A 27,068-nucleotide genomic window follows, 5' to 3' on the forward strand; every position below is an offset into this window, starting at 1 on the left:
CCTGACTGTGCAGCTAAGAGAAAATCGGCGCTCAACCCAAACATTGTGTGTGCTCTTTCTTCCTCACTGCTGCATATGGACGCTCGGTCAATCACAGTAAACTCCACCTCCCCAGTGCCCCCCCACCTCTAAATGAGGGAGAGAGTTTGGTTACCCGAATCCTCCAGCTTGGTCCACCGGGGACCAGATTTCTTGGGTAGGGTGGAAACCAGTCTGTGGTTTTGCATATGAAACAATCCATGGATGCCAGTTTCTTTGTTACTGTGCTGTCGTGTTTGTGCTAATGCTGCATAATCCACTTCATTTAGTGTCCGTGCTTCCAGCCACTGCTTGTCACTTCTCTCCTTCCTGCTTTGCCGTTTCCCTTTTCTTTCTTCTCATTCTCGGGGGAAGATTTGTCTCTCACTTATGTGTGAAATTTAAATGGTTGTGTGGCCTGTAAGTCGAAGGGAAGCAGGAGAATATGAGTGCACGCTTCAGCGATCGGCTCTGTATGGTTTTTATTTCGAGTTTATAAGAAATCACATGGTGTCACCAGGCAATATTTGGCCTTTTCACTATATTTTAAATTGATGTGTTTCTCCTGCCTGAGTGGTCAAAGTCATAAAATAACATCAACAGTATTTAGAGTGAAACATAAACAAATACTACAGGCCAGGTAACCATATAAATATCACATAGAAATATGTGTTTGTCCCGATGTTGGCCTGCAGGACGCTTCTTGTAGATACTCGTTGTAACTAGTTTGTGATTGTGCTCATCAGGTAAGTGTCAGAGTGACGTTTTCTAACTATTACAAATGGACGACACACTGATCATAAATCAACTTGAATGTTGTGATTCAAGTGAATCCACCTGAGATTTGCTGGTGCAGATGCTTTTATCCAGCACAGCTCTACATGTTTATCTGAGATGCTCTTTATCACCACGTGTCAACACATCAGCTGCAGAAAAAATAAACTGTAATTCACATAGCAGTGAAGCCAGAGCAAGAGGAGCGATGCACCCTCTGTGTCTGCACAGGTACAGTCGGGCTCGTATCCAGATACAAAGATGAACAGTCAAAGAACAGGAGACTTACCTCACTAACCTGTTATATTCCATCACACCACGCGCTTAGTTTTACTTGGACTTACCCAGCGTATCTTGTTCCTCCAGTCCTGTCATTGTGGAGATCCCTCACTTCGCTGCCCTCCGAGGGAAGGAGCGCGAGCTGGTGATTCTGAGGAGCGAAACAGGAGAGAGCTGGAAGGAGCATCACTGTGAACACACTCAAGAGGAGCTCAACCAGATACTCAACGGCATGGACGAGGGTCAGTCTCCGATACTGGCTGACGACACCGCGGCGTCAAACGATAAAGGCCTGATCACGTCTTTTCTGTCTCACCTTCTGCAGAACTGGAAACTCCCGAAGAGCTGGAGAGGAAACGCATTTGCCGTATCATCACTAGAGATTTCCCACAATACTTTGCTGTGGTGTCACGCATCAAGCAAGACAGCAATCTGATTGGTCCTGAAGGAGGCATCCTCAGCAGCACCGTTGTACCACAAGTTCAGGCAGTTTTTCCTGAGGGGGCGCTGACCAAGAGGATCAGGGTTGGACTGCAGGTAAACAGAGTGTGGTTAGCTTTTATATGTTCTCTGTTTTGCTGTCATTGTGTTGTTCTTAATATTCAGAGCTTTAGTTTTAAACCATGGAAACAAAACAGACTCAACCTTCTTAAGTTGCTGTGATTCATGTCGATGTCTTTACTAAATGGACTCAAAAGAGGTGGATAAAGCACATGTGCTGTCTGCGTACAGTTGCCTCACAGCCAGGCTTTCCTCTTGTCTCGCAGGCCCAGCCAGTGAGCATAGATGTCGTGAGGAAGCTCCTGGGGAACAAGGCCAGCTTCAGTCCCATTGTCACTCTGGAGCCACGCAGGAGGAAATTTCATAAACCCATCACCATGACAATCCCTGTCCCCAAGAGCAACTCCGACCCCGTCCTCAACGGCTTTGGAGGGGACACACCCACCCTACGATTGCTTTGTAGCATCACGGGTTAGAGAAGCCGTAGAAAAGTTCAAATCTTAACGGGTGAAGCTGAGACGCGTCTCCACATTCTAACATTTCATGTCACGCAGGTGGAACAACGCCAGCCCAGTGGGAGGATATAACAGGAACTACTCCGTTAACTTTTATTAATGACTGCGTGTCCTTTACCACCAACGTGTCTGCCAGGTAAACCAGCTGAACCAAATATCAGCCACAGACACCAGCTCGCTCCTAACCCTCTTCTGATTTCTAGGTTCTGGCTCATAGACTGTCGGCAAGTCCAGGAATCGGTCAACTTCTCCACTCAGGTGTATCGGGAAATCATCTGTGTCCCTTACATGGCCAAGTTCGTCATCTTCGCCAAGACCCACGACCCGATTGAGGCCCGATTGCGCTGCTTTTGCATGACTGATGACAAGATTGATAAAACACTGGAACAGCAGGAGAACTTCGCCGAGGTGGCGCGCAGCCGAGATGTAGAGGTGAGAAAGGAGAGCGGAGGGAGTCTAACACCAAGTTATACAAGACAGAGTTCGGAAATGAAACCCCAATAAAATAAAAAACCTTTGAGCGGTCGACTCCAGTCTAAGAAGAAGAAATATCTAAAGAAGGGTGTAAACATGTAAGATGTCAGGCGTGATTATTCCATCATGTATGCATGTGTTACCTTTACTAGGTCCTGGAAGGCAAACCTATCTATGCAGACTGCTTTGGTAACCTTGTTCCCCTCACGAAAAGCGGCCAACATCACCTCTTCAGCTTTTACGCCTTCAAGGAGAACCGGTTAGCACTCTTCATCAAAGTGAGTCATCGTTTATTTCTTCTGAGCAAGTGCTGCAAGTGTCAGCCAATGTTCTTCGTATAACATGGAATCGGTTTAGCAATGAGCAGCTGGCTAACGTTGACCCGCTTGGCTTTGGCAGATCAGAGACAACACTCAGGAGCCGTGTGGCCGCTTGTCATTTATGAAAGAACCCAGGAACTACAGGTCACTTGCACAAAATGCTATATGCAATCTCAACATCACACTTCCATCATACTGCAAGGTAAGGATGGCGCGCCGATGCTGCTGGTGGTCGTGTGTCTTTATGAGTAAAAGCTGCGTGCTGGTTTCAGTAGTTTAACATGGAAAGTCCTCTGGTTGCTTTAACTCTAGACCGTGTTGCAATAAGACATATTATCAATGTTCCCTCTAATGTTTCACGTGTCTGAACACACAAACTCCCTGAACGTCGCACTGTGAGCAACGGCAGACGTGTGCACTGTGGTCACGCCAGCATCCAAGTTACATGTTTATTAAAGTAATCAAATTACAGCATTTATGTTCGACTACTTTTAATTAACTGCTTTAGTCCACTTACAATGAAAATTTAAACAAATCTATTTCGTGACCTGTAGCATGTCAACACTATGGAAGTAAAAATAACTTGAACTCAAAAAGAAAATGTTTTTAAAATTGGAGTTCAAGTTATTTTTATTTATTTATTTTTTTGCTCTGACTGTATTATGAGTCTGTGGTCTGGGAGAGAGTCTGTAACTCTGTCTGCAACATACAGTAAATAATGACCAATGTTGGGCAGTTAATTATATAGTGACTTCTTCAAAAAAGTAACTGAGTTATGCAAACAGAGTTTTTTGCAGCTGTTTACCTAAAAATGCAGCCAAGGCGTTTTTTTTAAATAAACATTTCAAACTATTTACAGAACAATCAGCTGTTCTGCATCAAATCTGATGCCACACAAATTATTTGTGCCGCTCCAAAAAATAATTCCTGTCCACTATGAGATGAAGGAGAACAACAGCCTGATACCTGCAGGCCTGACAGCAGCAGATGTATCACTGCTGTAACACCTGTAAACCATTGTTCTGACACACACAACAAAACTATTGACTACACTACACACTAACTACACACTAACTACACACTAACTACACACTAACTACACAAGATTTGTGCTAAACTTGGCATTCGCATCTCAAACACGCCGTCACTCCTAAAACTTCCCCCTTCCTAAACAACTAAATGTCATGTTGCCATATCATTTTTTGATTGGTCGACATGGTGCATTTTTCCACCAATAGGAAAGGCTGAGGGAGGGGGTTTGTTTTTGCTCACAGGCTTTCGAGCGTTTTCCTTATAAAACGCCGTTTTCACCGTTTCTTCCCGCAGTAAATATAAACAACGACAGTATTCAGGAAGGAAAACAAACATTGCAGATATTTTATCATAACTCTGGTTTTACGTGGTCGATCAACACAGTTTAAAAACTGGTATAAAGTCCACACTTTGTCCGTCAGTTGTTCCGTCTGTCCTGCTCACATCTCCAATGGTTGTACACGTTGTCATTAACGTGGCTTCACTCCACATCAGCCGCTTTGCTAAAACACCGGTGTCGCACATAAGGACGCTGTCATAGCCTGTCAGCCACGTTGATTAGCTGCGTATATCTGCGTATATATTACAGCTGCGTATACTGTAATATACTCACATATCTATATTATTGCTAATATATATTGTAATATATCTATATCACTAAAGCACTTCTGGATGGATGCAAACTGCATTTCATTGCCCTGTACCTGTGCATGTGCAATGACAATAAAGTTGAATTCTATTCTATTCTATTCTATATACGAATGTGAATCGCGTGATTGGCTGGACTATGGGATAAGGTGGCCTCGTTCTGATCCCATACGGGAGCAGCCGGTCACTGACTAACACTGCAGAACAGAATCGTTAAAGTTTTCATTTTAACTTAAGGTTCGATTGTTTTCTGTGTGCAGAGACCTGCCAGCAGTGCACAACTGCACACGCGCAGCTTAGAGGGAACGTTGCATATTATGTGCTAATGTCCCACTGATCAACTCCCTCAACTTAAATGAAATCCAAATTATTTTCATATTTGGTGTCCTAAATATAATTCTAAGCACTCAAAGATTAATAGTAACTGTCTTTAACACTGTGGACAGTGTGTGGTGTCATGTTAAAGCCCTGTGAAATATGTTTGTTTTTGCATAAACAGCTGTGGTCAGCAGTGTGCCTGGACTTATCATGGGCGTGAATGTCACGGTCATTTTATGTTCTTGTTCCAAGGTGGATTCATGGCACAAAATACATGTTTAATGGCTTTAAATAAGAAGGTTACTTTAGCTTTTCTTTAATCCACAGAGAGACTAAACTGTGCATACAGACTGAAATATATGAGTGTGCTGCTGAAGGCTCTGCAGTCAGAGTGATGGTAGGCTCTAAGCCTAAAACAGATACTACATGTGAAGAAAGGTTTTAGTTATAATATCCCCTCACCCTTTAACAGAATTAAATCTAACTGAATAAAATGTGTGTAGTTGGTAAACGAACTAAAACAGCATGAAATTGTAAATATTCTGTGTTCATTTATGGTATGATTTGGTGCTGTACAACACAGGGTTTCTACAACCCCGTCGGGGAACTGGTTTAAAAAGGTTGTGTTTATATTGTAACCCCTATACTGATTTTCATACATCTTACTCTAGTGTTTGTCATAAATAAAATAATAAGTAATAAAGACTAACACGGAAACTAAATAAACAAAAAAGAAACATTTTCAAACAAAACAAAGGCACAAACCCGCCCTCCAAACTAACTCGCACTAAGCTAAATGACAAACTAAGACTAATAATAACTCTGGTAGTTATAATTCTCCACAACTGGTAGTTTCTTTTTGCAGCATGAAAAGGGTTTATTTGGCAGCTCTCACTGGGCAGACCGATCCTCAGAGCAACGAGGAAGTCCAGGGAGAGTTTTGCATTAGCACGTTGGCGGTCTCTGCCAACATTTCTAACAGCTACAGTTCCTGTAATCATCAGTTCAAACAACTGTATGTAAGCACAAGTTATTTCGATTTATCACCACTTTGTCCAGATCTGCTAGAAGACCCAAAGTGTGACACTATGACAGGAAATCTAATGATCAGGGACAATCTAGCACCAAAGCTCAGGCGTTCCAGTGTCCCTGTCCACAGTGACGGGAGGGCTCACCGTGGACTCACCAAGAACGAACCCCCTGCTCCAAAACTGACACCTGTAATCGTGACTGAAATTTGCAGCTGCACATGTTTTTTGGCCACAATGACAGAAGCTGGTGAGGTTCAAACCCCAGATCCCAGACAGCCGCTAAATGAACTCAATTTGGCCAAGGAGAGACAGAATTATGGCAGATGCTTTTGGTCAAAGATACGGGACAATAAACAATATAACTGTGAGCCTGTGTGGATTAGAAAGAATCCAAAATAAAGTAATTAAAGATTTATGTTGCAGAATTATTCCCCCAGTGAAAAAGCCCAACATGACCATAACATCCATGCCCAACGTCTGAGCACAGCTGTAGCACACGTGTAATATATTTACCTAGTCCGTCTCTGAAGACCACTTTGACTTTCACTGACATCCACACTGACCTCTTGTTTTTGTTGCTATGGTAACCGTTGGTTTGCCCTTTGTCTGACCTTAATACTGCTCTTGTTTCTATTTGTACATCGTTCTGCTTCTTGCTGCTTCTTGTTCCCCAAAGGAGTCTGATTCAGACCAAGAACAAGAGGAAGAGGTAAAAGCAGCCAGCGCTTCTCATTTCCCTCGTCTTCCCATTAGCTCCACTAATCTGTCTTTGCCTCTGTCTGTAGTTTAGACTGTGATTCAGCAGTGACTTAGCTTATCTGTGCTCTTTCCCTCAGTAATAGGTGTAGTGATAGTTAAAATAATTAGCACGTGCAGCGGTCAAAACATCCTAACTGTTGTATTTCCATGTGATCTTTTTCAGACCAACAGACTGCTCGAGAAATGTAAGACGTACTTTTACTTACATACTTTGCTCTGCAACTTGTACTAACGTGGTTGCTGCTCTTTGATAAAAATGCATATATTTATTAATCAAAATAATATTGGTGTAAATGGTATGAATAAGTCTAACATTAGTACTGAGAATGCAGAGGAATAACCAGACTCATACACATTCACCCTGAAGTCCATCTTTTCAAAGTTATGTTTCTCTCTACTTTTCTTGTTTCGTAATGATTTACACCTCATTGTTTCAATTTAATCCAATTTCATTCTTTTACAATGCGAGATTGGAGATACGAAGAAAGAGTTAAACAATGCAACTTACGTATGTACATAAATATGATCTTCATTCATACTGTGGTGATGTTTATGTGACGGCCTATATATACATATATTTCTATCTATGTGCTAGCCTGAAAGCCAGCGTAGCGCTAACACTGTCATAATCGTGGTTGCTGATGTGGTTGCACTTGGCCCTGATTGGCCAGGTGGGTGGAGAAGTGCAGCTAGTGTTGTGTTGTGCATAATTTGGGCTTTTACTCTGCATTTCCACACTTCGTTCTGCATTGGTTAGATCAAAAAGAGACTCTCAACAGTAAAATGATTCACAGCTGCTTGTGGGATGTGAGTTAAATGACTGTAGCCATTATACAGTAACAGAACAAATCACCTTTAAAAGGAGAAAGGACAAAATGTGATTCGCCATGAGTGAAGCACATCCAGACTCCACCTTCCTAATTCTGAACTTCCTTTTTCTTCCCAGTATTGTTTTTGTGGTGCAGTTTGTGCCATGTTGTGCTGGTATCATATGCTCTAAGTTCCTGAAGTTGGCTACTAGTGTAGTCAGGCTCCTCCCCCTCTCCCCTCCACCATGGCTTGTCTCGTGGTAATGTGAACATTCAGGAAAAAAGTCACAAAACATGTTAATTAGATACATTTAACAAATCAACCCATATTTGTTAGCGTTACGTTTCTAAAGGACGTGTTATTGAGTAAAACTCTATGGACCGTCTGTATTTTCAACTTTCACACAGTATCAGTGTCACTGACATTTTAAAAACTGGAATTGCTAAATGAACGGGCCCAGAACTCACCACATTACTGAAAGAAGACAAGCAACTAAGTACCAACTTTCTCATCACTCTTCTCTATGACCTCTCCATCATCATTTCCCTTTACTTTGCATGGAAATAACTTGCCATACTTACAAATGAATGTGTGTGCTGTGTGTCTGTGTGATTATACGTACCGTCTTCTTAGTGAGAGTTCATCTTGTTTGCTCTGTATGTCACCGTTTTTTGCTTCTGTTTCTTTTTTTGTGAGTTTTCATTACGGTTGTCTTCCAAATGCTGATTTAGTCAAAAGCAGAATGGAGTGAAATAGAATTCCTTCATTCCTGCTTGAATTGAAATAAAATATATTAGTTTTGCAATAGAGCTAAACATGGCAAATCCTCATACGCCATTTACATTATCACTGGCTTTCTTTCATAGAGTTAGTGACATTTCCCATACATCTGAGCAATCTTGAGATGTTTTGATGTTGTTTCTGTTTCATATGTTTTGTTTTGGTTTTCATTGTTTTGTTGGTTTCTCCGTCACATGCTAGTTTTTTTTATCAGTTCCAGTTTTGATCTGTATTTTTGTCTTGTGAGTGTGGATGCAAGTGGAAAAGCAAGTTATTTCCTGCTCATATCCTTTCCCATTGGTATGTGTTTAGCATTTGCTTTACCACAGCACAGACATATGAAACTACAAGCCTAATTCCTTTGATTCCCTGGTGTACAGTAGAAACCATTGTGAGTTTGTTGTCCTATGATCCCTGCGGTGTGCTCCAATCTTGTCCTGACCACATTCTCCAATGTCTGTCTCCTTTCATTTAAATTTTTAATTTTCTTTACTCCTTACTTGTTCTTCTTCCGTATGGAAGATGAAGAGACGGAGACGTCAGTCCTGAAATCAGAGCTGATTCGAGAACCAGATCTTCTATCCGACGTGTCAGAGATGAAACAAGATTTGATCAAAATGACTGTCATCTTGACTGCAGACTCCGCTGAGAAATCCCCTTCCTTAGGAGGGTGTGGTCTAGAGAAAGGGACCGAGGAAGTTTCTGGAGAAGCGTTAGAAACAATGGAAAAAGACTTAGAGAAAGTCAAAGAGGACCTAGAGAAAGTCAGTGAAATACTGAGGGGTGGAACGTATGAGGGTGAGGTGGCAGAGGAGGCAGCGAAAGCAGCTAGAATGGCTGAGGAATGGGTTCTCCTCTCAGACAGTGAGATAGAAGAAGCCAAAAAGATGGCAGCTTTAGAAAATCAAGAGCTCGTCTTACGGGAAAGTAGAGGTAACAGAGGGACTCCCAGACCTAAAGCCATCAAGGACAGTGGTGACCTTAAAGAATACCTGCTGGATGTACCAATAAGCTCTAAAGTTAAAGCCAAAAAAGAGACAAGTTTCCAGGAAAGATTCACTGATGTTGTGCTACGCAAAAGTACAAAACCAACCACTCCAACCAAAGTACATGACAAACCCACCACTGGTGATGTTAAAAAGCCAGTGAGACGGAAGGGAAAAGACCAGGGGAAGACAGAGGAATCGACAGAAACAGGGAGTCGTCTAAGCGTGCCCACAGCCAAGGCCCCAGCATCCCCTGTATCCCCAGTGATTGAAGAAACTCCCATCGGATCAATCAAGGACAAAGTCAAAGCCTTACAACAGAAAGTGGAGGCAGAGCAAAAGAGCAAAAAGGTCACTGGAAGCAAACCTACGCATTTGCCTGTTATGAGCAAATCCTCCCCAAAAGCCAAAGAAACCGCTAAGTCAAAGCAGGCCCCGCATAAATCCCCTAAAGCTGATTCTGAAAAACTTGAAGAGACCATGTCAGTTAAAGAGCTGATGCAAGCATTCCAAACGGGTCAAGACCCCTCAAAGAGAAAGTCGGGGCTATTTCAGCTCAAAACATCCTCTTCATCCAAATCAGAAAAAAGCACTAAATCTGAAACTATCCACACAAAATCCACGACAAAAGCAGCAGCTTCACACGTCCCTCAAGAGCGAGAAGTGTCATTGGATTCCAAACCCCAAAAGAAACTGATCAGTCAGCAAGACAAAGACACAAAACCCTCTGCTGATTCAGAGCTAACTGACACTGTAGACTTTGGAAACGGTGGCCTTGATGATAGCTCTGGCAGCTTTAAACATGAGGGTGTGGCAGACTCCCTAAGTTCTGGAAATGGATCCTCTCATTTGAGCTCTGAGGACAGTTACAAACATGAGGGTCTAGCCACTCCGGGCACAAGCCCTGAAAGTCTAGGGCTTTCTCCCAAAACTGTAAAGCAAACCTCTACAACTTTGGCACCAGCTGCCACAACAGTAAAGAAAGAGAGTAAAGACACAGAGAAGTGTGGGGATTCTGGTATAGGGACCACTGGTGACCAACTCTCTACAGAATTGACCCTCCTTGTCTCTTCCAGCAAGGCTACAGATGACCACACTACAAGTGAGTCTATATCTGTTAAGAGGAGTGAGTCAAAACCACAAAAGCTTACAAAAAGAATTTCAGAGACTATAGAAACTTTTCTTAGCGATGACGAAAGCCCCGATCATCAGCTAGTATTGTCTTTAGTTGGGTCGTCAGCTCCTAGATCCCCGTCTCAGCATCACGAAAGCTTAGACTTACTTTTAAAACAAGACCCAGATGCTCTCAGTCCGTTAGCTGATGACTCTTTAACAATAAGCCACAGAGACTCGTTAGAGGGTAGTCCTCTCATGGAAGAAAATTCCTCCCACAAATCCCCAGACTCTATTGAACCCAGCCCAACTAAGGAATCACCTCCTCATGACTCCTTAGAGAGCAGTCCTGTAGAGCTAAAAAGCTGCCCATTCTTCCCACTAGGTCCACCTAGCAAATCCTATAGCCATCCAGAGCCTCCCAAAGATGCAGAATTCCCCAAGGAAACTGTGCCCAGTAGGCTTCTTCGAGACCATGAGGCTAGTGCTGATGATGACAGTTGTGAGCAGACGTCTCAGATGACAAGTTCTGGTAAGAGCCCCCTCTCCCCTGACACCCCTAGTTCTGAAGAGGTAAGTTATGAGGTAAACCCCAAACCCCCTGATCATTCATTCCTCTTTGCTCTATCAAAACCGGCTGTCATCCCTGAAGACCCAGAAGAAGATAATGCATCAGACAGCCACGAAGCTAGGAGAAAGATCACTCCTGAGGAAGAGATGTTTAAGATGGCAGCCAAAATAAAAACATTTAATGAAATGGAACAAGACGTGAAGAGCAAAACGAAGTCTAGAAAAGATTTGTTTTCTCCAGCAGATGCCAAAATAGGGGATGACAGCTGTGAAAGTGAGAAGCTATCGCAAAGTGAATGTGGGTTCAGTACACCCACAGAGGATTCAAAATTAGCTCTTTTTGTTGATCCCCTTATTAAAGTACAACCTCCCTCTCCTTTTTCAGCAGGTTTGAATGATGGATGCCACAGCAAAGAGGCCAAGAGCACATCATCAACCAGTGTCACCTCAGAGGGACCTCACTCTGTCTCAGACCAGCATCATTCAAAATCCCAAATGAAAAAAGAAGAAAGTTGCCCATTATCTGGAAAAGCCAATAAAGCCAATAGCAACACAAAGGCATCAACATCAAATACTAAAAATAGGACTGATGAGCAAAAGGAAGAAAGCTTAAGGAAATCAAGGGAAAGTAGAGGAGATGATACGCATGGTGAAGAGTTAGAGATTAGTGAGCCACAGACAGGTGTGCTGAAAAGATGTAGTAATGTCACAGATGAAGTTAAAGGAGATCAGGCCGGACTCTGTGAAACTGTTATTACAAGTAAGACACAGGAAACGTTTAAACCAGAGGTCTGTATCTACGATGACACAGAGGAGGATGACGAGACACTGGAACCTCCCAGGACCGAGTCCAAAGGTGTCACTGCAAGGGTAGATACCGAGTCTTGGTCTGCAATGCGGGAGGATGATGCCACTTTTGAAGCTCGCGTAAAAGAGGAGGAACAGAAGATACTGAATCTGGTTGTTGACCGTCAGTCTCCAGACACCACACCTGGTAGGACACCAACAGAAGAGAGCACTCCCACCAGTGAGCCCAATCCTTTTCTTTTCCAAGAAGGGAAGCTCTTTGAGATGACCCGCAGTGGTGCTATTGACATGACAAAGAGAAGCTACGAGGAAGAGGCTGTTGGCTTTGCCTTTTTCCAGATAGGAGAACAGCCTTTAGAGGAGCCCATCTTAGAAGAGCCCAGACAAGAGAGTCAAAGATCTGCTACAGAACCGGAAGTTGGTCTCAATTTAACACTAGAGGTTAAGACTGATAACAGTGAGCAATCCGAAGAAACAGCTGATTCACAGCTTCGGTCCTCGCCTGAAGATGAACAGCCAAGCTGCAAAGCTGATGCCTCCAAATCTAAAATCCCCAAAATGGGCATTTCAGCTTCAGCTAAACCTACAAAGAAAGATCGGACATCCCCAGAACTTCTAGAGATGAAAGCAGAGATAACTGAAAGATCCTTAGATTTAGACACAAGTTCCCTTGGTCAAATGATAACAAATGTACAGACAGCAGATACTACTATCACTAGATCAGTTTACTCTGAGCAAGGGGAAGAGTCTTCTGACTCTTCTCCAGAGGAACCACAGTCAGTAATAGAAGCCCCCAAAACAACAGGAAAATCCAAACAAAGCGCTTCCAGTAGTGTTAAAAAGACTCCAGTCAAAGCACCAGCTAAGCCTACTTCTTCTCAAGGCCGCGGTAAATCAACAATTCATTCTCCATCTCATGCAGTTTCCCCTTCCAGCACTCCTAAAAAAGAGGCCATCTCTACTTCTGAATCTAAATCTAGAATTCCAGTTAAAGCTAGCACGATGAAGCCTGACTCTACTGTCAAACGTGCTGAAAATAACCAAGACAAAAAACTTAAGGTCCCTGTGAAAAAGGATACAAGGAGAAAATCTGAGACAGATGCAGGTCCCTCTGTGGATGTCAAAACCAAGACTCCATCTTCCAAAGCCAAGAGTTTCTGTGAGGGGGAGTCTCCCAGGTCATCTAAAAAAGAACAGGGTCGTCCTTTGAGTGCTGAGGCGGCAAAATCTAAGGGTTTTCAGTCCAGATTGCCAGTCCGAGGCAAAAGCGGTCAGTCGTCACATTCAACAACACCCACTAAAGAAAAAAGGGAGCCCTATAAAGAGCCCGTTGAGTTCTTTGAAGAGATAAGTGATGAAGCAGCAAAACTGGTGGCTAGGTTGGCAGAGGCAGACAGAGAGCAAGAGGTTGCGGCCACCATCTCAGATGACGAGAGCAGTCTCATTGATCCTTTAGTCATAGAAAGAGAACATTTCCCTCCCTCAGGAGACATCTTTCCCATTAGACCACTGTGGGACGAACCTGTTGAGACACAGATGCAGCGAATCCCAGACGATAAAGTCCAAAGTCAAGGTATCCCCCCAGTTTAAGGGGCTATTCTCTATCTCTTGTGCCTCATTAGTACGATAGCTAAAGGTGCTGCCTCTCTGTCTCTTGTGATTATGTCTTCTTGAAGTAAAAAGGAAAACATGTTGCTTGAGCTGTGTTTTTGTTTGTAATGATGTCTCACTTTCCTTGTATGTGTGCTGAAAATCTCAAGATTGACTTAAAGGCTTTATTGTGAAAACAACTTTAAAGATTAAAATGTGACTAATAATATCCAGAACAATTAAGTGTAATGGCAACAATTGATTGAAATGACACATCATGCTCTAGGGTATAGGTCTGGATCCTTAATTAATCCTATGTAAAGACATCGTTAGTAGAACACAAAAAAGAAAGCCAGTGAAGGTGTTTTATTTTTTAATATTTGTGAACATATCATTTGGAACACATTGCGGTTCTGACCGCTCATGGCTGTCTGGTGGTATTTGCAGTAGATCCACAGGATGAAGCAGAGAGAAAAGAGCAACGGTTGGCCATTATAGCTGACCACCTTGGCTTCAGCTGGACGGGTGAGTGACACCTCATCACGGCGATGAAGCGCTCAAGCTCAATGCATAGTTGGCAGGCCCTCAAGATACACCAGACATTCAAATGTATCTTCAAATATTCACGATTGTTACTGTATCATCTTCTCGCCAACAGAGTTAGCACAGGAGCTTGACTTCAGTGAGGAGAGGATCAATGAGATAAGAACTGGAAACCCCAACTCACTTCAAGACCAAAGCCATGCTCTTCTGAAAGTCTGGACAGAGAGGGAGGGAAATCTTGCCACAGGCCAGTGTTTAGTTCCTGTAGTTGGTACACATTTCTCAGAATTATTGCTTTTTACTTAATAAGTAAAGAAATCTTGTTGTCAGCTTTGAAGTGAAACTTTTATTCTGTTTCAACAGAAGCAACACTTATCAAAAGACTGACAAAGATCAATCGAATGGATATTGTTCACCTTATTGAAAGCAGGACGTCTGAAGAAGAAACCTCACATACGTATGCAGAAATCGAGTGGACCATAGCACAGGACCATAGTGAAGGTGCACAAGCTAACCAAATACTTTGAGTATACAATACTAAAACAGGAAAACTGTAAGATTCATGCACGAGATTAGGTGATGTCTTCTAGTTACTAGACGTTTACTAGAATCTAGTAAACTTGCTAAAATACATTTAACTTCTGTTCAATGTGATATGACCGTGAGCTGTTGGCTGTTGAGAGGTTAAAATTTCCCTTCCTGTCCTGTGTGCCCGATCAGGTTTCGCTGCTCTTCATGAAGACATGGACAGCCCCAGGATCAGCAAGCGTACAGAGGCTGCAAAAAAGAGTCCACGCTCAGGACAACAGGTTCCCATAGTTTCAGCAGAAGACCTTTCATCCAGTTTGTCATCACTTCACGAGACAACAGGACGACCGGTGACAGACTCCACAGCAGCAGGCCTTCTTAGAACTGTTCACAAAGACAAGCCACAAAAAGAGATGGAAACAACACAGTGAGTTACTCTGAATGCTTCGTTTAATGTCACCCCATCCACATTATCTAGTTGTTTATTGACAGCCGTGCACATGTTCTGCAACTGTTCTGCACATCAACAGAGAGAAACAAGGAACACATTGCTAAGGTTAAAAGCAGTTTGCTAAGATGCTTCCTTTATTACTTCTTTTTAGTGATCGTTTTGACACAGATTTGCAAACTTAATACGGTTTTTACTACTATGCATTAAATATTGTCGGTTTAATTTCCTTCAACTTGTGAAATATATTCTTTTACAGTAATATGAGCGATTAGGCCGATACTGGGTTATTTTGGTCATTTGTCTCAGCACTGCATTTCTACATTTTCTTTTCTTTGCAGCTTATCACAAAGAACATATGAGGAAATGACAGACTTGGTACAAACTGGCAGTTTTAAACAAGTAAGTCCTTTCTTCACATTGTACTGCACCTCTCCCTATAATCTCCGATCCCATGTGCTACACCCCATGTACAAAGGGGCACCCAAGTTATGTGCCCAAGTTACCCCAACGTCCACCTTCCCCACTTTTGAACGATGTGACCATGAAGGGGCTGCTGAAGATGAGGGGGCAGAGGGAGGAGAGGATTGGAGCTTAGAGTGTCTGCAAAGACCCCACTCTGGAGACAAAGCTCATCATTTGTCACCATTGCCTTGGGCAGAGACATCCGACAGTTCTCAGACAGGTGTATGCAAAAGTCGACCGTTGTCAATGACTGATTTTGGAGACAGTTTGATCGAGTGTGAGCAAGTGGAGCAAGACTTTCAGAAACTGTTGATGGAACTTACAGAAACTGATGAAGAACTACGCCTTACACAACAACATGCTGGTGAAAAAATGCTTCCCACTCAACCTACTACTGTACTCCCTTCTTATCCCCTCAATTTGATGACAGAAAGCACACAAGCAAAACAAATGGCCCCAAAACACATGGATGAAGTTTCATGCCGACTTTATAAGGTCCTGTATGGAGGCAATGTTGAGACTGTGGATTCAGATAGTGAGGATGTGTCTTTATTACCTACAGCTTACTCCCCTGATTACACAAAGCAAGAAGTCAGGAACAATGAGGTTCATGCAGGTGACAGGCAAACAAAGGCTGATAAAGACATTTCAGAGTTTGTGGTTCAGAGTGATGTGCACCACACTCCTTATACAGGCAGTCTTGATGTGAAATTCACGAGTAGCATGAATGAAACCCAAAATACAAATCAGACTGGTCATCTTGATGATGAGGATAATTTTGAAAACATGCTGTCACTCGGACAGAATGTACCTGAAAATGAGAACAAACCAGCAACACCAATGGAGTTAGTATCTGAATATGTTGGCAACTGGGTTATCATTTCACTTTCTGGTACTGAGGAAAGACCGCTTTCTCCAGAGTCACTAACCGAATACAGGCCAATGTCTCCAGACTCAGCAATGTTAGATATTAGATCGTACTCCCCTGAGTCTGTGACATTAAATGAAGACTTGTCCATAGACTCTCCCATACCACAATATGTATCATGTGTGAATCATCCTGTTACCATTCATTACCACTCATCATCATCATCATCAGAATCTATGCTGTCAGATACCGAGTATGAGGCTATGCCATTGCTTTTTGAGAAAAGAACAGTATCTCCTGATTCTCTTGGCTCTGTAAGTGATAATGAGCAGCTGTTGGTGATTCAAACAGCAGTTAGTGTAGAAGAGGGAAATGTTGAAATGCCTGAAACAGCAGCTTATGAAAGTGCTGATGTAGAGAACGAGTTTTTGGTATTTTCACCACGTCAGGACAAATCTTCATCTTTAACACAACATTCTATACCAGTCTGTGGTTTAGCTTTTGATGCAGACCACTGCAAGCTCATGTCTCAAATCTGTGACCCACAGTATGTAGGGGTGGCAAACTGCCACTCTTATAGAACCAGGCCGCAATCTTCTCTAGCTGATTCAGAAGACCCTGTTGAAGATAAAGCTGCTGATTTACCATCAGATTTTTGCAACATGTTTAGATCGGATTCCTCCCACTCACTGAGGATCTTTCAGGCTAGTTCTGTTACAGCTACAATGGAAAGGTCCTCATCACCTGATTCACTCTGCTCTGATCTAGAATACGGGTCTGTGTTTCTGGAATCATTATTCTCTGAAAACAGAGCTTCATCTCCAGATTCTGTTGATGACTACAAGCCACATTCACCTGAGTCACCCATCCCAGAGTTTAAACTAGCATTGTCAGAAGGTTATGTTACAGCTACAATGGAAAGGTCCTCATCTCCTGATTCACTCTGCTCTGATCTAGAATACGGGTCTGTGTCCCTGGAATCATTATTCTCTGAAAACAGAGCTTCATCTCCAGATTCTGTTGATGGTGACAGGCCGCATTCACCTGAATCACCCATCCCAGAGTTTAAAGTAGCTTTGCCAGAAGGTTATGTTACGGCTACAATGGAAAGGTCCTCATCACCTAATTCTCTCTGCTCTGATCTAGAATACGGGTCTGTGTCCCTGGAATCATTATTCTCTGAAAACAGAGCTTCATCTCCAGATTCTGTTGATGAAGACATGGCTCTTACATCTGAGTCACCCATCCCAGAGTTTAAAGTAGCTTTGTCAGAAGGTTATGTTACGGCTACAATGGAAAGGTCCTCATCACCTGATTCTCTCTGCTCTGATCTAGAATACGGGTCTGTGTCCCTGGAATCATTATTCTCTGAAAACAGAGCTTCATCTCCAGATTCTGTTGATGGTGACATGGCTCTTACATCTGAGTCACCCATCCCAGAGTTTAAACTAGCTTTGCCAGAAGGTTATGTTACAGCTACAATGGAAAGGTCCTCATCACCTGATTCACTCTGCTCTGATCTAGAATACGGGTCTGTGTCCCTGGAATCATTATTCTCTGAAAACAGAGCTTCATCTCCAGATTCTGTTGATGAAGACATGGCTCTTACATCTGAGTCACCCATCCCAGAGTTTAAAGTAGCTTTGTCAGAAGGTTATGTTACGGCTACAATGGAAAGGTCCTCATCACCTGATTCACTCTGCTCTGATCTAGAATACGGGTCTGTGTCCCTGGAATCATTATTCTCTGAAAACAGAGCTTCATCTCCAGATTCTGTTGATGAAGACATGGCTCTTACATCTGAGTCACCCATCCCAGAGTTTAAAGTAGCTTTGTCAGAAGGTTATGTTACAGCTACAATGGAAAGGTCCTCATCACCTGATTCACTCTGCTCTGATCTAGAATACGGGTCTGTGTCCCTGGAATCATTATTCTCTGAAAACAGAGCTTCATCTCCAGATTCTGTTGATGGTGACAGGCCGCATTCACCTGAATCACCCATCCCAGAGTTTAAAGTAGCTTTGCCAGAAGGTTATGTTACAGCTACAATGGAAAGGTCCTCATCACCTGATTCACTCTGCTCTGATCTAGAATACGGGTCTGTGTCCCTGGAATCATTATTCTCTGAAAACAGAGCTTCATCTCCAGATTCTGTTGATGAAGACATGGCTCTTACATCTGAGTCACCCATCCCAGAGTTTAAAGTAGCTTTGTCAGAAGGTTATGTTACGGCTACAATGGAAAGGTCCTCATCACCTGATTCTCTCTGCTCTGATCTAGAATACGGGTCTGTGTCCCTGGAATCATTATTCTCTGAAAACAGAGCTTCATCTCCAGATTCTGTTGATGAAGACATGGCTCTTACATCTGAGTCACCCATCCCAGAGTTTAAAGTAGCTTTGCCAGAAGGTTATGTTACGGCTACAATGGAAAGGTCCTCATCACCTGATTCACTCTGCTCTGATCTAGAATACGGGTCTGTGTCCCTGGAATCATTATTCTCTGAAAACAGAGCTTCATCTCCAAATTCTGTTGATGAAGACATGGCTCTTACATCTGAGTCACCTATCCCAGAGTTTAAAGTAGCTTTGTCAGAAGGTTCTGTTACAGCTACAATGGAAAGGTCCTCATCACCTGATTCACTCTGCTCTGATCTAGAATACGGGTCTGTGTCCCTGGAATCATTATTCTCTGAAAACAGAGCTTCATCTCCAGATTCTGTTGATGGTGACAGGCCGCATTCACCTGAATCACCCATCCCAGAGTTTAAAGTAGCTTTGCCAGAAGGTTATGTTACAGCTACAATGGAAAGGTCCTCATCACCTGATTCACTCTGCTCTGATCTAGAATACGGGTCTGTGTCCCTGGAATCATTATTCTCTGAAAACAGAGCTTCATCTCCAGATTCTGTTGATGAAGACATGGCTCTTACATCTGAGTCACCCATCCCAGAGTTTAAAGTAGCTTTGTCAGAAGGTTATGTTACGGCTACAATGGAAAGGTCCTCATCACCTGATTCTCTCTGCTCTGATCTAGAATACGGGTCTGTGTCCCTGGAATCATTATTCTCTGAAAACAGAGCTTCATCTCCAGATTCTGTTGATGAAGACATGGCTCTTACATCTGAGTCACCCATCCCAGAGTTTAAAGTAGCTTTGCCAGAAGGTTATGTTACGGCTACAATGGAAAGGTCCTCATCACCTGATTCACTCTGCTCTGATCTAGAATACGGGTCTGTGTCCCTGGAATCATTATTCTCTGAAAACAGAGCTTCATCTCCAAATTCTGTTGATGAAGACATGGCTCTTACATCTGAGTCACCCATCCCAGAGTTTAAAGTAGCTTTGTCAGAAGGTTATGTTACAGCTACAATGGAAAGGTCCTCATCACCTGATTCACTCTGCTCTGATCTAGAATACGGGTCTGTGTCCCTGGAATCATTATTCTCTGAAAACAGAGCTTCATCTCCAGATTCTGTTGATGGTGACAGGCCGCATTCACCTGAATCACCCATCCCAGAGTTTAAAGTAGCTTTGTCAGAAGGTTATGTTACGGCTACAATGGAAAGGTCCTCATCACCTGATTCACTCTGCTCTGATCTAGAATACGGGTCTGTGTCCCTGGAATCATTATTCTCTGAAAACAGAGCTTCATCTCCAGATTCTGTTGATGAAGACATGGCTCTTACATCTGAGTCACCCATCCCAGAGTTTAAAGTAGCTTTGTCAGAAGGTTATGTTACGGCTACAATGGAAAGGTCCTCATCACCTGATTCACTCTGCTCTGATCTAGAATACGGGTCTGTGTCCCTGGAATCATTATTCTCTGAAAACAGAGCTTCATCTCCAAATTCTGTTGATGAAGACATGGCTCTTACATCTGAGTCACCTATCCCAGAGTTTAAAGTAGCTTTGTCAGAAGGTTATGTTACGGCTACAATGGAAAGGTCCTCATCACCTGATTCACTCTGCTCTGATCTAGAATACGGGTCTGTGTCCCTGGAATCATTATTCTCTGAAAACAGAGCTTCATCTCCAGATTCTGTTGATGAAGACATGGCTCTTACATCTGAGTCACCCATCCCAGAGTTTAAAGTAGCTTTGTCAGAAGGTTATGTTACGGCTACAATGGAAAGATCCTCATCACCTGATTCACTCTGCTCTGATCTAGAATACGGGTCTGTGTCTCTGAAACAATTTTTCTCTGAAAACAGAGCTTCATCTCCAGATTCTGTTGATGGTGACATGGCTCTTACATCTGAGTCACCCATCCCAGAGTTTAAACTAGCTTTGTCAGAAGGTTATGTTACGGCTACAATGGAAAGGTCCTCATCACCTGATTCACTCTGCTCTGATCTAGAATACGGGTCTGTGTCCCTGGAATCATTATTCTCTGAAAACAGAGCTTCATCTCCAGATTCTGTTGATGAAGACATGGCTCTTACATCTGAGTCACCCATCCCAGAGTTTAAAGTAGCTTTGTCAGAAGGTTATGTTACGGCTACAATGGAAAGGTCCTCATCACCTGATTCACTCTGCTCTGATCTAGAATACGGGTCTGTGTCCCTGGAATCATTATTCTCTGAAAACAGAGCTTCATCTCCAGATTCTGTTGATGGTGACAGGCCGCATTCACCTGAATCACCCATCCCAGAGTTTAAAGTAGCTTTGCCAGAAGGTTATGTTACAGCTACAATGGAAAGGTCCTCATCACCTGATTCACTCTGCTCTGATCTAGAATACGGGTCTGTGTCCCTGGAATCATTATTCTCTGAAAACAGAGCTTCATCTCCAGATTCTGTTGATGAAGACATGGCTCTTACATCTGAGTCACCCATCCCAGAGTTTAAAGTAGCTTTGTCAGAAGGTTATGTTACGGCTACAATGGAAAGGTCCTCATCACCTGATTCACTCTGCTCTGATCTAGAATACGGGTCTGTGTCCCTGGAATCATTATTCTCTGAAAACAGAGCTTCATCTCCAGATTCTGTTGATGATGACAGGCCGCATTCACCTGAGTCACCCATCCCAGAGTTTAAAGTAGCTTTGCCAGAAGGTTATGTTACAGCTACAATGGAAAGGTCCTCATCACCTGATTCACTCTGCTCTGATCTAGAGTATGGGTCTGATTCTCTGGAACCATTATTCTCTGAAAACAGAGCTTCATCTCCAGATTCTGTTGATGAAGACATGGCTCTTACATCTGAGTCACCCATCCCAGAGTTTAAAGTAGCTTTGTCAGAAGGTTATGTTACGGCTACAATGGAAAGGTCCTCATCACCTGATTCACTCTGCTCTGATCTAGAATACGGGTCTGTGTCCCTGGAATCATTATTCTCTGAAAACAGAGCTTCATCTCCAGATTCTGTTGATGATGACAGGCCGCATTCACCTGAGTCACCCATCCCAGAGTTTAAAGTAGCTTTGCCAGAAGGTTATGTTACAGCTACAATGGAAAGGTCCTCATCACCTGATTCACTCTGCTCTGATCTAGAGTATGGGTCTGATTCTCTGGAACCATTATTCTCTGAAAACAGAGCTTCATCTCCAGATTCTGTTGATGAAGACATGCCGCTATGTGCCATTACAGCTACTCCTGGAAAACCCTTATCACCCGTTTTGCTTTCGTCAAGGAATGAGTACTCAGCTCTATCATTTTGCTCTGCAGTTCGACCTTCATCTCTTTATTCTGAAATTTCTGGAGAAGACAGTGGTTACTTTCCAATGCCGACATTTGAAACAGGCCTTACTGAATCAATTTCAATTAGTGATCATAAATTACTACTTTCTAAGTCACTACTTCAACAATCAAGTGTAGACATAACTTGTACTGAACAGACACCCAAATCTCCTGAATCAGGAATCACAGAGTTTACAGAGACTGCTGGTAGTGGTAAGTCCTTAAAGAAGGTTAAAGTGCCCATCGATAAACTTGTTTATGGTGCTGAATTTTGGAAGCTAAGTTCTCAAATACATGATCATCACTATGTCGGAGAGACAAGTAAAACTGGGTTTTTTGAGTATGCTGGAACAAAAACTGAGTATGTTCTGGAGGATTCAGAGGACAGACCATTGTCACCTGATTCTAAGTCAGAAAACAGGTCTTTGTTGCTGGAGGAAATTACAGATTCTCCAGATTCTTTGAAAGGCATGTGCTCGGATTCCCCAGTTCCTCCGATTTTCCCTTACTTTTCTAACATTTCAGAGTGTCACTCATCTTTACCAGAATCAGCTGTGTCAACTGATGGATTAGACCACAACAAAAGGAGGCCTTTATCACATGTTTCTGTAATATCTGCAGATGGAAGCGTTCCATTTTTACCTGATTCCCCCTTACAAGACCTCAGACCTGTTGTACCTGAATTGCACACAGCTGCCTTTGGATATAGGTCCTCCAAACCAGAGTCATTGCTTTCACATACTGATTATGGCTTCTCAACTTCAGTGGTCTTTACAAATGAGAGAACAGACTCACCTCAATCAGCTTCCAATCTTGAAGACAAGATGTCAGCAGCTGATGAAACATTTAGGGCACACCAGATGATATGTCAGCTGTATGATCCTCATTATGTAGGAGAAAGTTTTGTAAACAGAGCTGAAATAGTTGATGATACTGGGACCAATGTAGAATGTATTCAACTCGATTCAGATGTGGAAGAGAAGGAATTTTCTGCTTTATTTTTTGAACCTTCAGTTTCATCAGAATTTAGTCCTGCTGAGTCCTGCATCCTTGGCAGTCCAGGGTCTTTCAATTCAGAAACTGAATTGCGGCCACTTTCACCAGAGTCAGTCATGGAATATAGGCCCATGTCACCTGAAGACTTAGTGACCGAAATAAGAAGATGGTCTCCTGACTCAAGGGCATCCATTAATGAGTTTAGGCCTCTATCTCCAGACTCTCCTCTACCACCACCATTTAACCCAGATATAGAAGAAGGTGTGTTAGTTTTTGGAAGTAGGTCATCATCACCTACATTTTTCATGCTGGACAATGACTTAGAAGTTTTGGACATGCAATTTTTTGAGGTGAAGGGGGGATCACTTACACCAGATTCTGAAAATGAATTTAGGACACTTTCCCCTGATTCACCTATACCTGAATTCAAACATTTTATATTTCAGCCCCCAAGTGTTTCGAATGCTGAATGCAGGTCCAGTTCAACTGAATCTGTTTGTTTTTCTGATTTAGAATTTGAAGAGGGTCGATTTTTATCAATGACAGATGAACGCCGACTTCCATCGCCTGATTCAGGCGTATCTAGAGACGAAAGTCAAACTCAATCACCAGATTCATCTGAACCTCAGGTGATGTCAGGAGTAGCTGAACGTTACCCATCGTTTGTTGAGTTTAGATCAACAGTTATGTCTGATGTTAAGTATTCATCTTTAGCTAACCGCTTACTTGATACTGAAGATAGGCCAGTTGTTGTAGAATCATTAGAATCAGAAACTGAAGAGAAACCTTTGACCTTTGACTCTATATCAGAGTATAGAATTTCCTCACCTGTATCACTAATGGCAAATGTCACATCATCTTCTCCTGAATCAAGTGGCTCTCTAAACAAATCAGGTCATTTACCAAATTCCACTCTTTCTTGTGTTGATGCCAGTGGTCACAGGTTGTCATCACCTGAATCGGTAACTTCAGAAATAGAATATGCTCCTTTGATTTCACAGATGTCTGATGTTAAGGACAGACCAGAGTCAGATGTGTCTGACCTCAGATGTTTGTCTCCTGACTCTCCACTACCCCAGTACACCACTATGTTAGAAGTCAAACACTGGCCCTTATCACCCATATCAGTATATTCAGATGAAGATTCAGAGAGAGATTTGTGTGCCACAGGGCTTTTTAAGGACAGAGCCGAATCTTCTGAATCAGCTGCATCAGAGTTTAAACTTTTACTAGACTCACCAATTCCTGAATTTAGACCAGATCTAGAATCATCAATATCATATACAGACTTCAGGTCTTGTTCACCTCAATCTGTGTTATCTGATTTTGAAACAGAGTTATATTCTCTTACGGTCCCAGAAGGCCAGCATTCATCTCCAGAATCCTTACCATCTGTGAGCAAATACACAAGTCTTTCTCCTGATTCCCCTGTACCTGACTTCAGACGGGGTTTGCCAGAAACTAATGTTGAGTTCAAAGCTCACGGGTCATCGTCACTTGAATCAGTGGCTTCAGAAACAGAATATGCTCCTCTGATTTTACAGATGTTTGAGGACAGGGCAGAATCTCCTGATTCAACTCAGTCAGAAGATCATTGTAAACCCCTTTCACCTGCCTCACCCATTCAGTTACCTCGTGAGTCTCACAGTGCTTTAAGGTCCATGTCCCCTGAGTCAGTGCTTTCAGACCTAAAAATAGACCTCCCAACACTTGGTAAACCACTTTCTCCTGAATCTCTATCATCAGATAAACTTTCACCTGATTCACCTGTACCTGACTTTGTGAAAACACTGTTTAGAGTACCCAAAAATGTCTTTGTACAAAGATCGGCATCTCATGAGTCAACATGTTCGGACGATGAATATATTTTTATAAGTTTAAGCTCACTAGTTCATGACATGAGATGCTCTTCACCTGGCTCGGTAGCATCTGGAGATGAGTACCAAGTGCAGTCACCAGACTCGCCAATACCCGATTACACACCAGGAATGCCAGAACACGTCATTGTAAATGTTGGGTATCGCTCATCCTCTCCTGAATCCATCGAATCAGATGTCGAGTACGCTGTGAGGGACTTTTTGATGTCCACAATTTTCTGTGTTGAGAACAGACCAGATTCTCCTGAATCAGTAGAATCAGAAACAGAAGAAAGGCCGCTCTCTGTTGAATCTATACCAGAATACAGGCCCATGTCTCCTGGGACATTAGTGCTACTTGGAAACATTAGATCAGCATCTCCAGAATCTACTCAGTCATTTGATGAACACAAGAAGCTTTCTCCAGACTCACCTCTCCCTTGGTTTGCACAAAATGTTTTTGAGGCTCCAGCAGCAGGAACACTTTATGGCAGCTCATCCTCTGAATCATTATCATCATTGTTTTCAGATCTGGACTGTGATCTGACATATTCTCCATTTAACGCAAGAGTCACTACCAAGAGAGCATTGTCAGCGCAGTCCGAAAGATCATATGACGAACTCCTGGGGTCTGAATCACCAGTGCCCGATTTCACAAAGAGTTTTGTGGAAACTTTCACGTGTGTGAGAAACATGTCACCATTAGACTTTTCAGATTCTGACAGTTTATCCCAGGCTTCAGCTCCATTCTGTACGGGAGAAAGAACAACATCACCTGAATCTTTAGTATTAGATATGGAGGAAATACTTGCATCCAGATCATCTTTAAATGAATCAAAAGACCCACCTGACCCTAAAGAATCACTAATTATGGTAACTGAGTATAATCTCGCTGATGATGCTGAGCGATGGAGTCCAAGTTCTCAAGCAAGTCATCTTCAGTGTGCCAGAGAAACTTTGCATAGTAAAAAAAGGTTTACACAGTTTGTTGACAGCACAATGGACTACGAGAGAAGTGAAACAGATGACGAAAATCGGACAGAAAAGGATAAAAATTCAGAGGAGGCAGAGTCACTTCCACCTATGACTGAACACATTTTCTCTTCACGAGCACTTCCATACAGACAGGGAAAGTCTATATTTGAATTGCCTGAGGCAGAAACACAGGATGAAGGTTCACCAGAATCCTCCATGTCCCCCAATGCAGTCATGGTGTTAGATGCAAGAGCACCATCACCAGGACCTGTGACATCAGTCAGTCAGTTCAGACCACTTTCACCAGATTCTCCAGTACCAGAATTTACAGTGGCATTGTCAGAATGTGTAATGTTTCCCAGATCATCATCGTCACCTTTAGCATTGGGTTCAGATCATATGCCACTGAATTTAGACTTTGACTTTGTAGAATGCAGACCATCATCTGTGGAAGTTCCACTGTTTGATGATCAAAACGAGACAGACAGGCCACTATCCTCTGAGTCCTCTGAATACATACCTGTGTCATTTGAATCTGCCGTACACATGGCTGACAAAAGAGCATCATCTCCAGAATCAATGCCAGAGTTCAATGAGAACAGGCCGCTGTCTCCAGACTCTCCCATCCCTCAGTTTACAGAGTCGTTGGAGGCTTACAGCACTATTTGTGAGTCATCGTCAACTGAATCACAGAGTTCAGACTCAGAGTACGAGTTGATTGTCAAATCATCAAAAGTTGCTGGTAGTGACAGACCATCCTCACCTGAATCTGTGTCGTCTCTCGGTGAGTTTGAACAACTGTTACCTGACTCACCGGTACCTGAATTTATGAGAATATTGTCATCTTATTTTATGAATGCTACTCCAGTAGATAGATCATCTTCTCCGGTTTCTTTTGCATCAGACTCTGAGTTTGTGGCCTTGCCTGTTGATTGTTGGATTAATGATATTTCGCGACCTTTGAGCCCTGAAACTGCGGAATCAGAGGAAGAATTAGACTCTGGTCCATCTTCATCGTTACTTATCAAAAGCCCAATAGCGATGTCACCGTTAGTAATTCAAATTGGGGATAAGTCTGGTGAAGAACATCCTAAGTGGCAAGAAATGAAAGAATTACAACCAGAATTTCAGTCATACAAAGAATGGATGGAGCCCGGATCCCAGGTTGGAAACTTCTCAACTTTACAAACCACCATCTGTGAGGAAGACTCACATGTTAATGATGGTGAAGGAAAGCAGAAGAAGACCCAGCCTGTTAGTGTTGATGATCTAAAGACCAAGCTAGCCTCTCAAAGGGTAAGACTGAAAGCATGAAATCCAGCAGAGAGTAACTAGTTTTCATTAACGTAACCTTTTATGTCACTTGGACATAAAAAAGTGTAACT

General features: G+C 42.7%; 1 protein-coding gene across 11 annotated transcripts in view; it reads left to right on the forward strand.

Annotated features, from left to right (window-relative positions):
• LOC146606909 (uncharacterized) overlaps positions 1 to 27,068 on the forward strand; it is a 156,890-nt gene that overhangs the window by 122,889 nt on the left and 6,933 nt on the right. For 8 of the 11 annotated variants that reach the window (XM_085349276.1, XM_085349282.1, XM_085349274.1 and 5 more), the window contains 13 exons: positions 1,159 to 1,313; positions 1,397 to 1,608; positions 1,839 to 2,043; positions 2,127 to 2,223; positions 2,291 to 2,519; positions 2,714 to 2,839; positions 2,961 to 3,083; positions 6,833 to 6,854; positions 13,773 to 13,850; positions 13,984 to 14,115; positions 14,232 to 14,369; positions 14,589 to 14,823; positions 15,186 to 26,979. In XM_085349276.1, coding sequence (XP_085205402.1) covers positions 1,159 to 1,313; positions 1,397 to 1,608; positions 1,839 to 2,043; positions 2,127 to 2,223; positions 2,291 to 2,519; positions 2,714 to 2,839; positions 2,961 to 3,083; positions 6,833 to 6,854; positions 13,773 to 13,850; positions 13,984 to 14,115; positions 14,232 to 14,369; positions 14,589 to 14,823; positions 15,186 to 26,979 — 13,546 coding nt within the window. Of the gene's footprint in view, positions 1 to 97; positions 197 to 1,158; positions 1,314 to 1,396; positions 1,609 to 1,838; positions 2,044 to 2,126; positions 2,224 to 2,290; positions 2,520 to 2,713; positions 2,840 to 2,960; positions 3,084 to 6,586; positions 6,620 to 6,832; positions 6,855 to 8,781; positions 13,309 to 13,772; positions 13,851 to 13,983; positions 14,116 to 14,231; positions 14,370 to 14,588; positions 14,824 to 15,185; positions 26,980 to 27,068 lie in introns of all 11 variants that reach the window. The other 3 variants (XM_085349284.1, XM_085349280.1, XM_085349281.1) reach the window with 3 other exon arrangements.

This window comes from Diplotaxodon limnothrissa, unplaced genomic scaffold (assembly GCF_057381915.1).
Source record: "Diplotaxodon limnothrissa isolate DT_005_m unplaced genomic scaffold, D_limnothrissa_male_GT1.1 unmapped_scaffold_4, whole genome shotgun sequence".
Lineage (NCBI taxonomy): Eukaryota > Metazoa > Chordata > Actinopteri > Cichliformes > Cichlidae > Diplotaxodon > Diplotaxodon limnothrissa.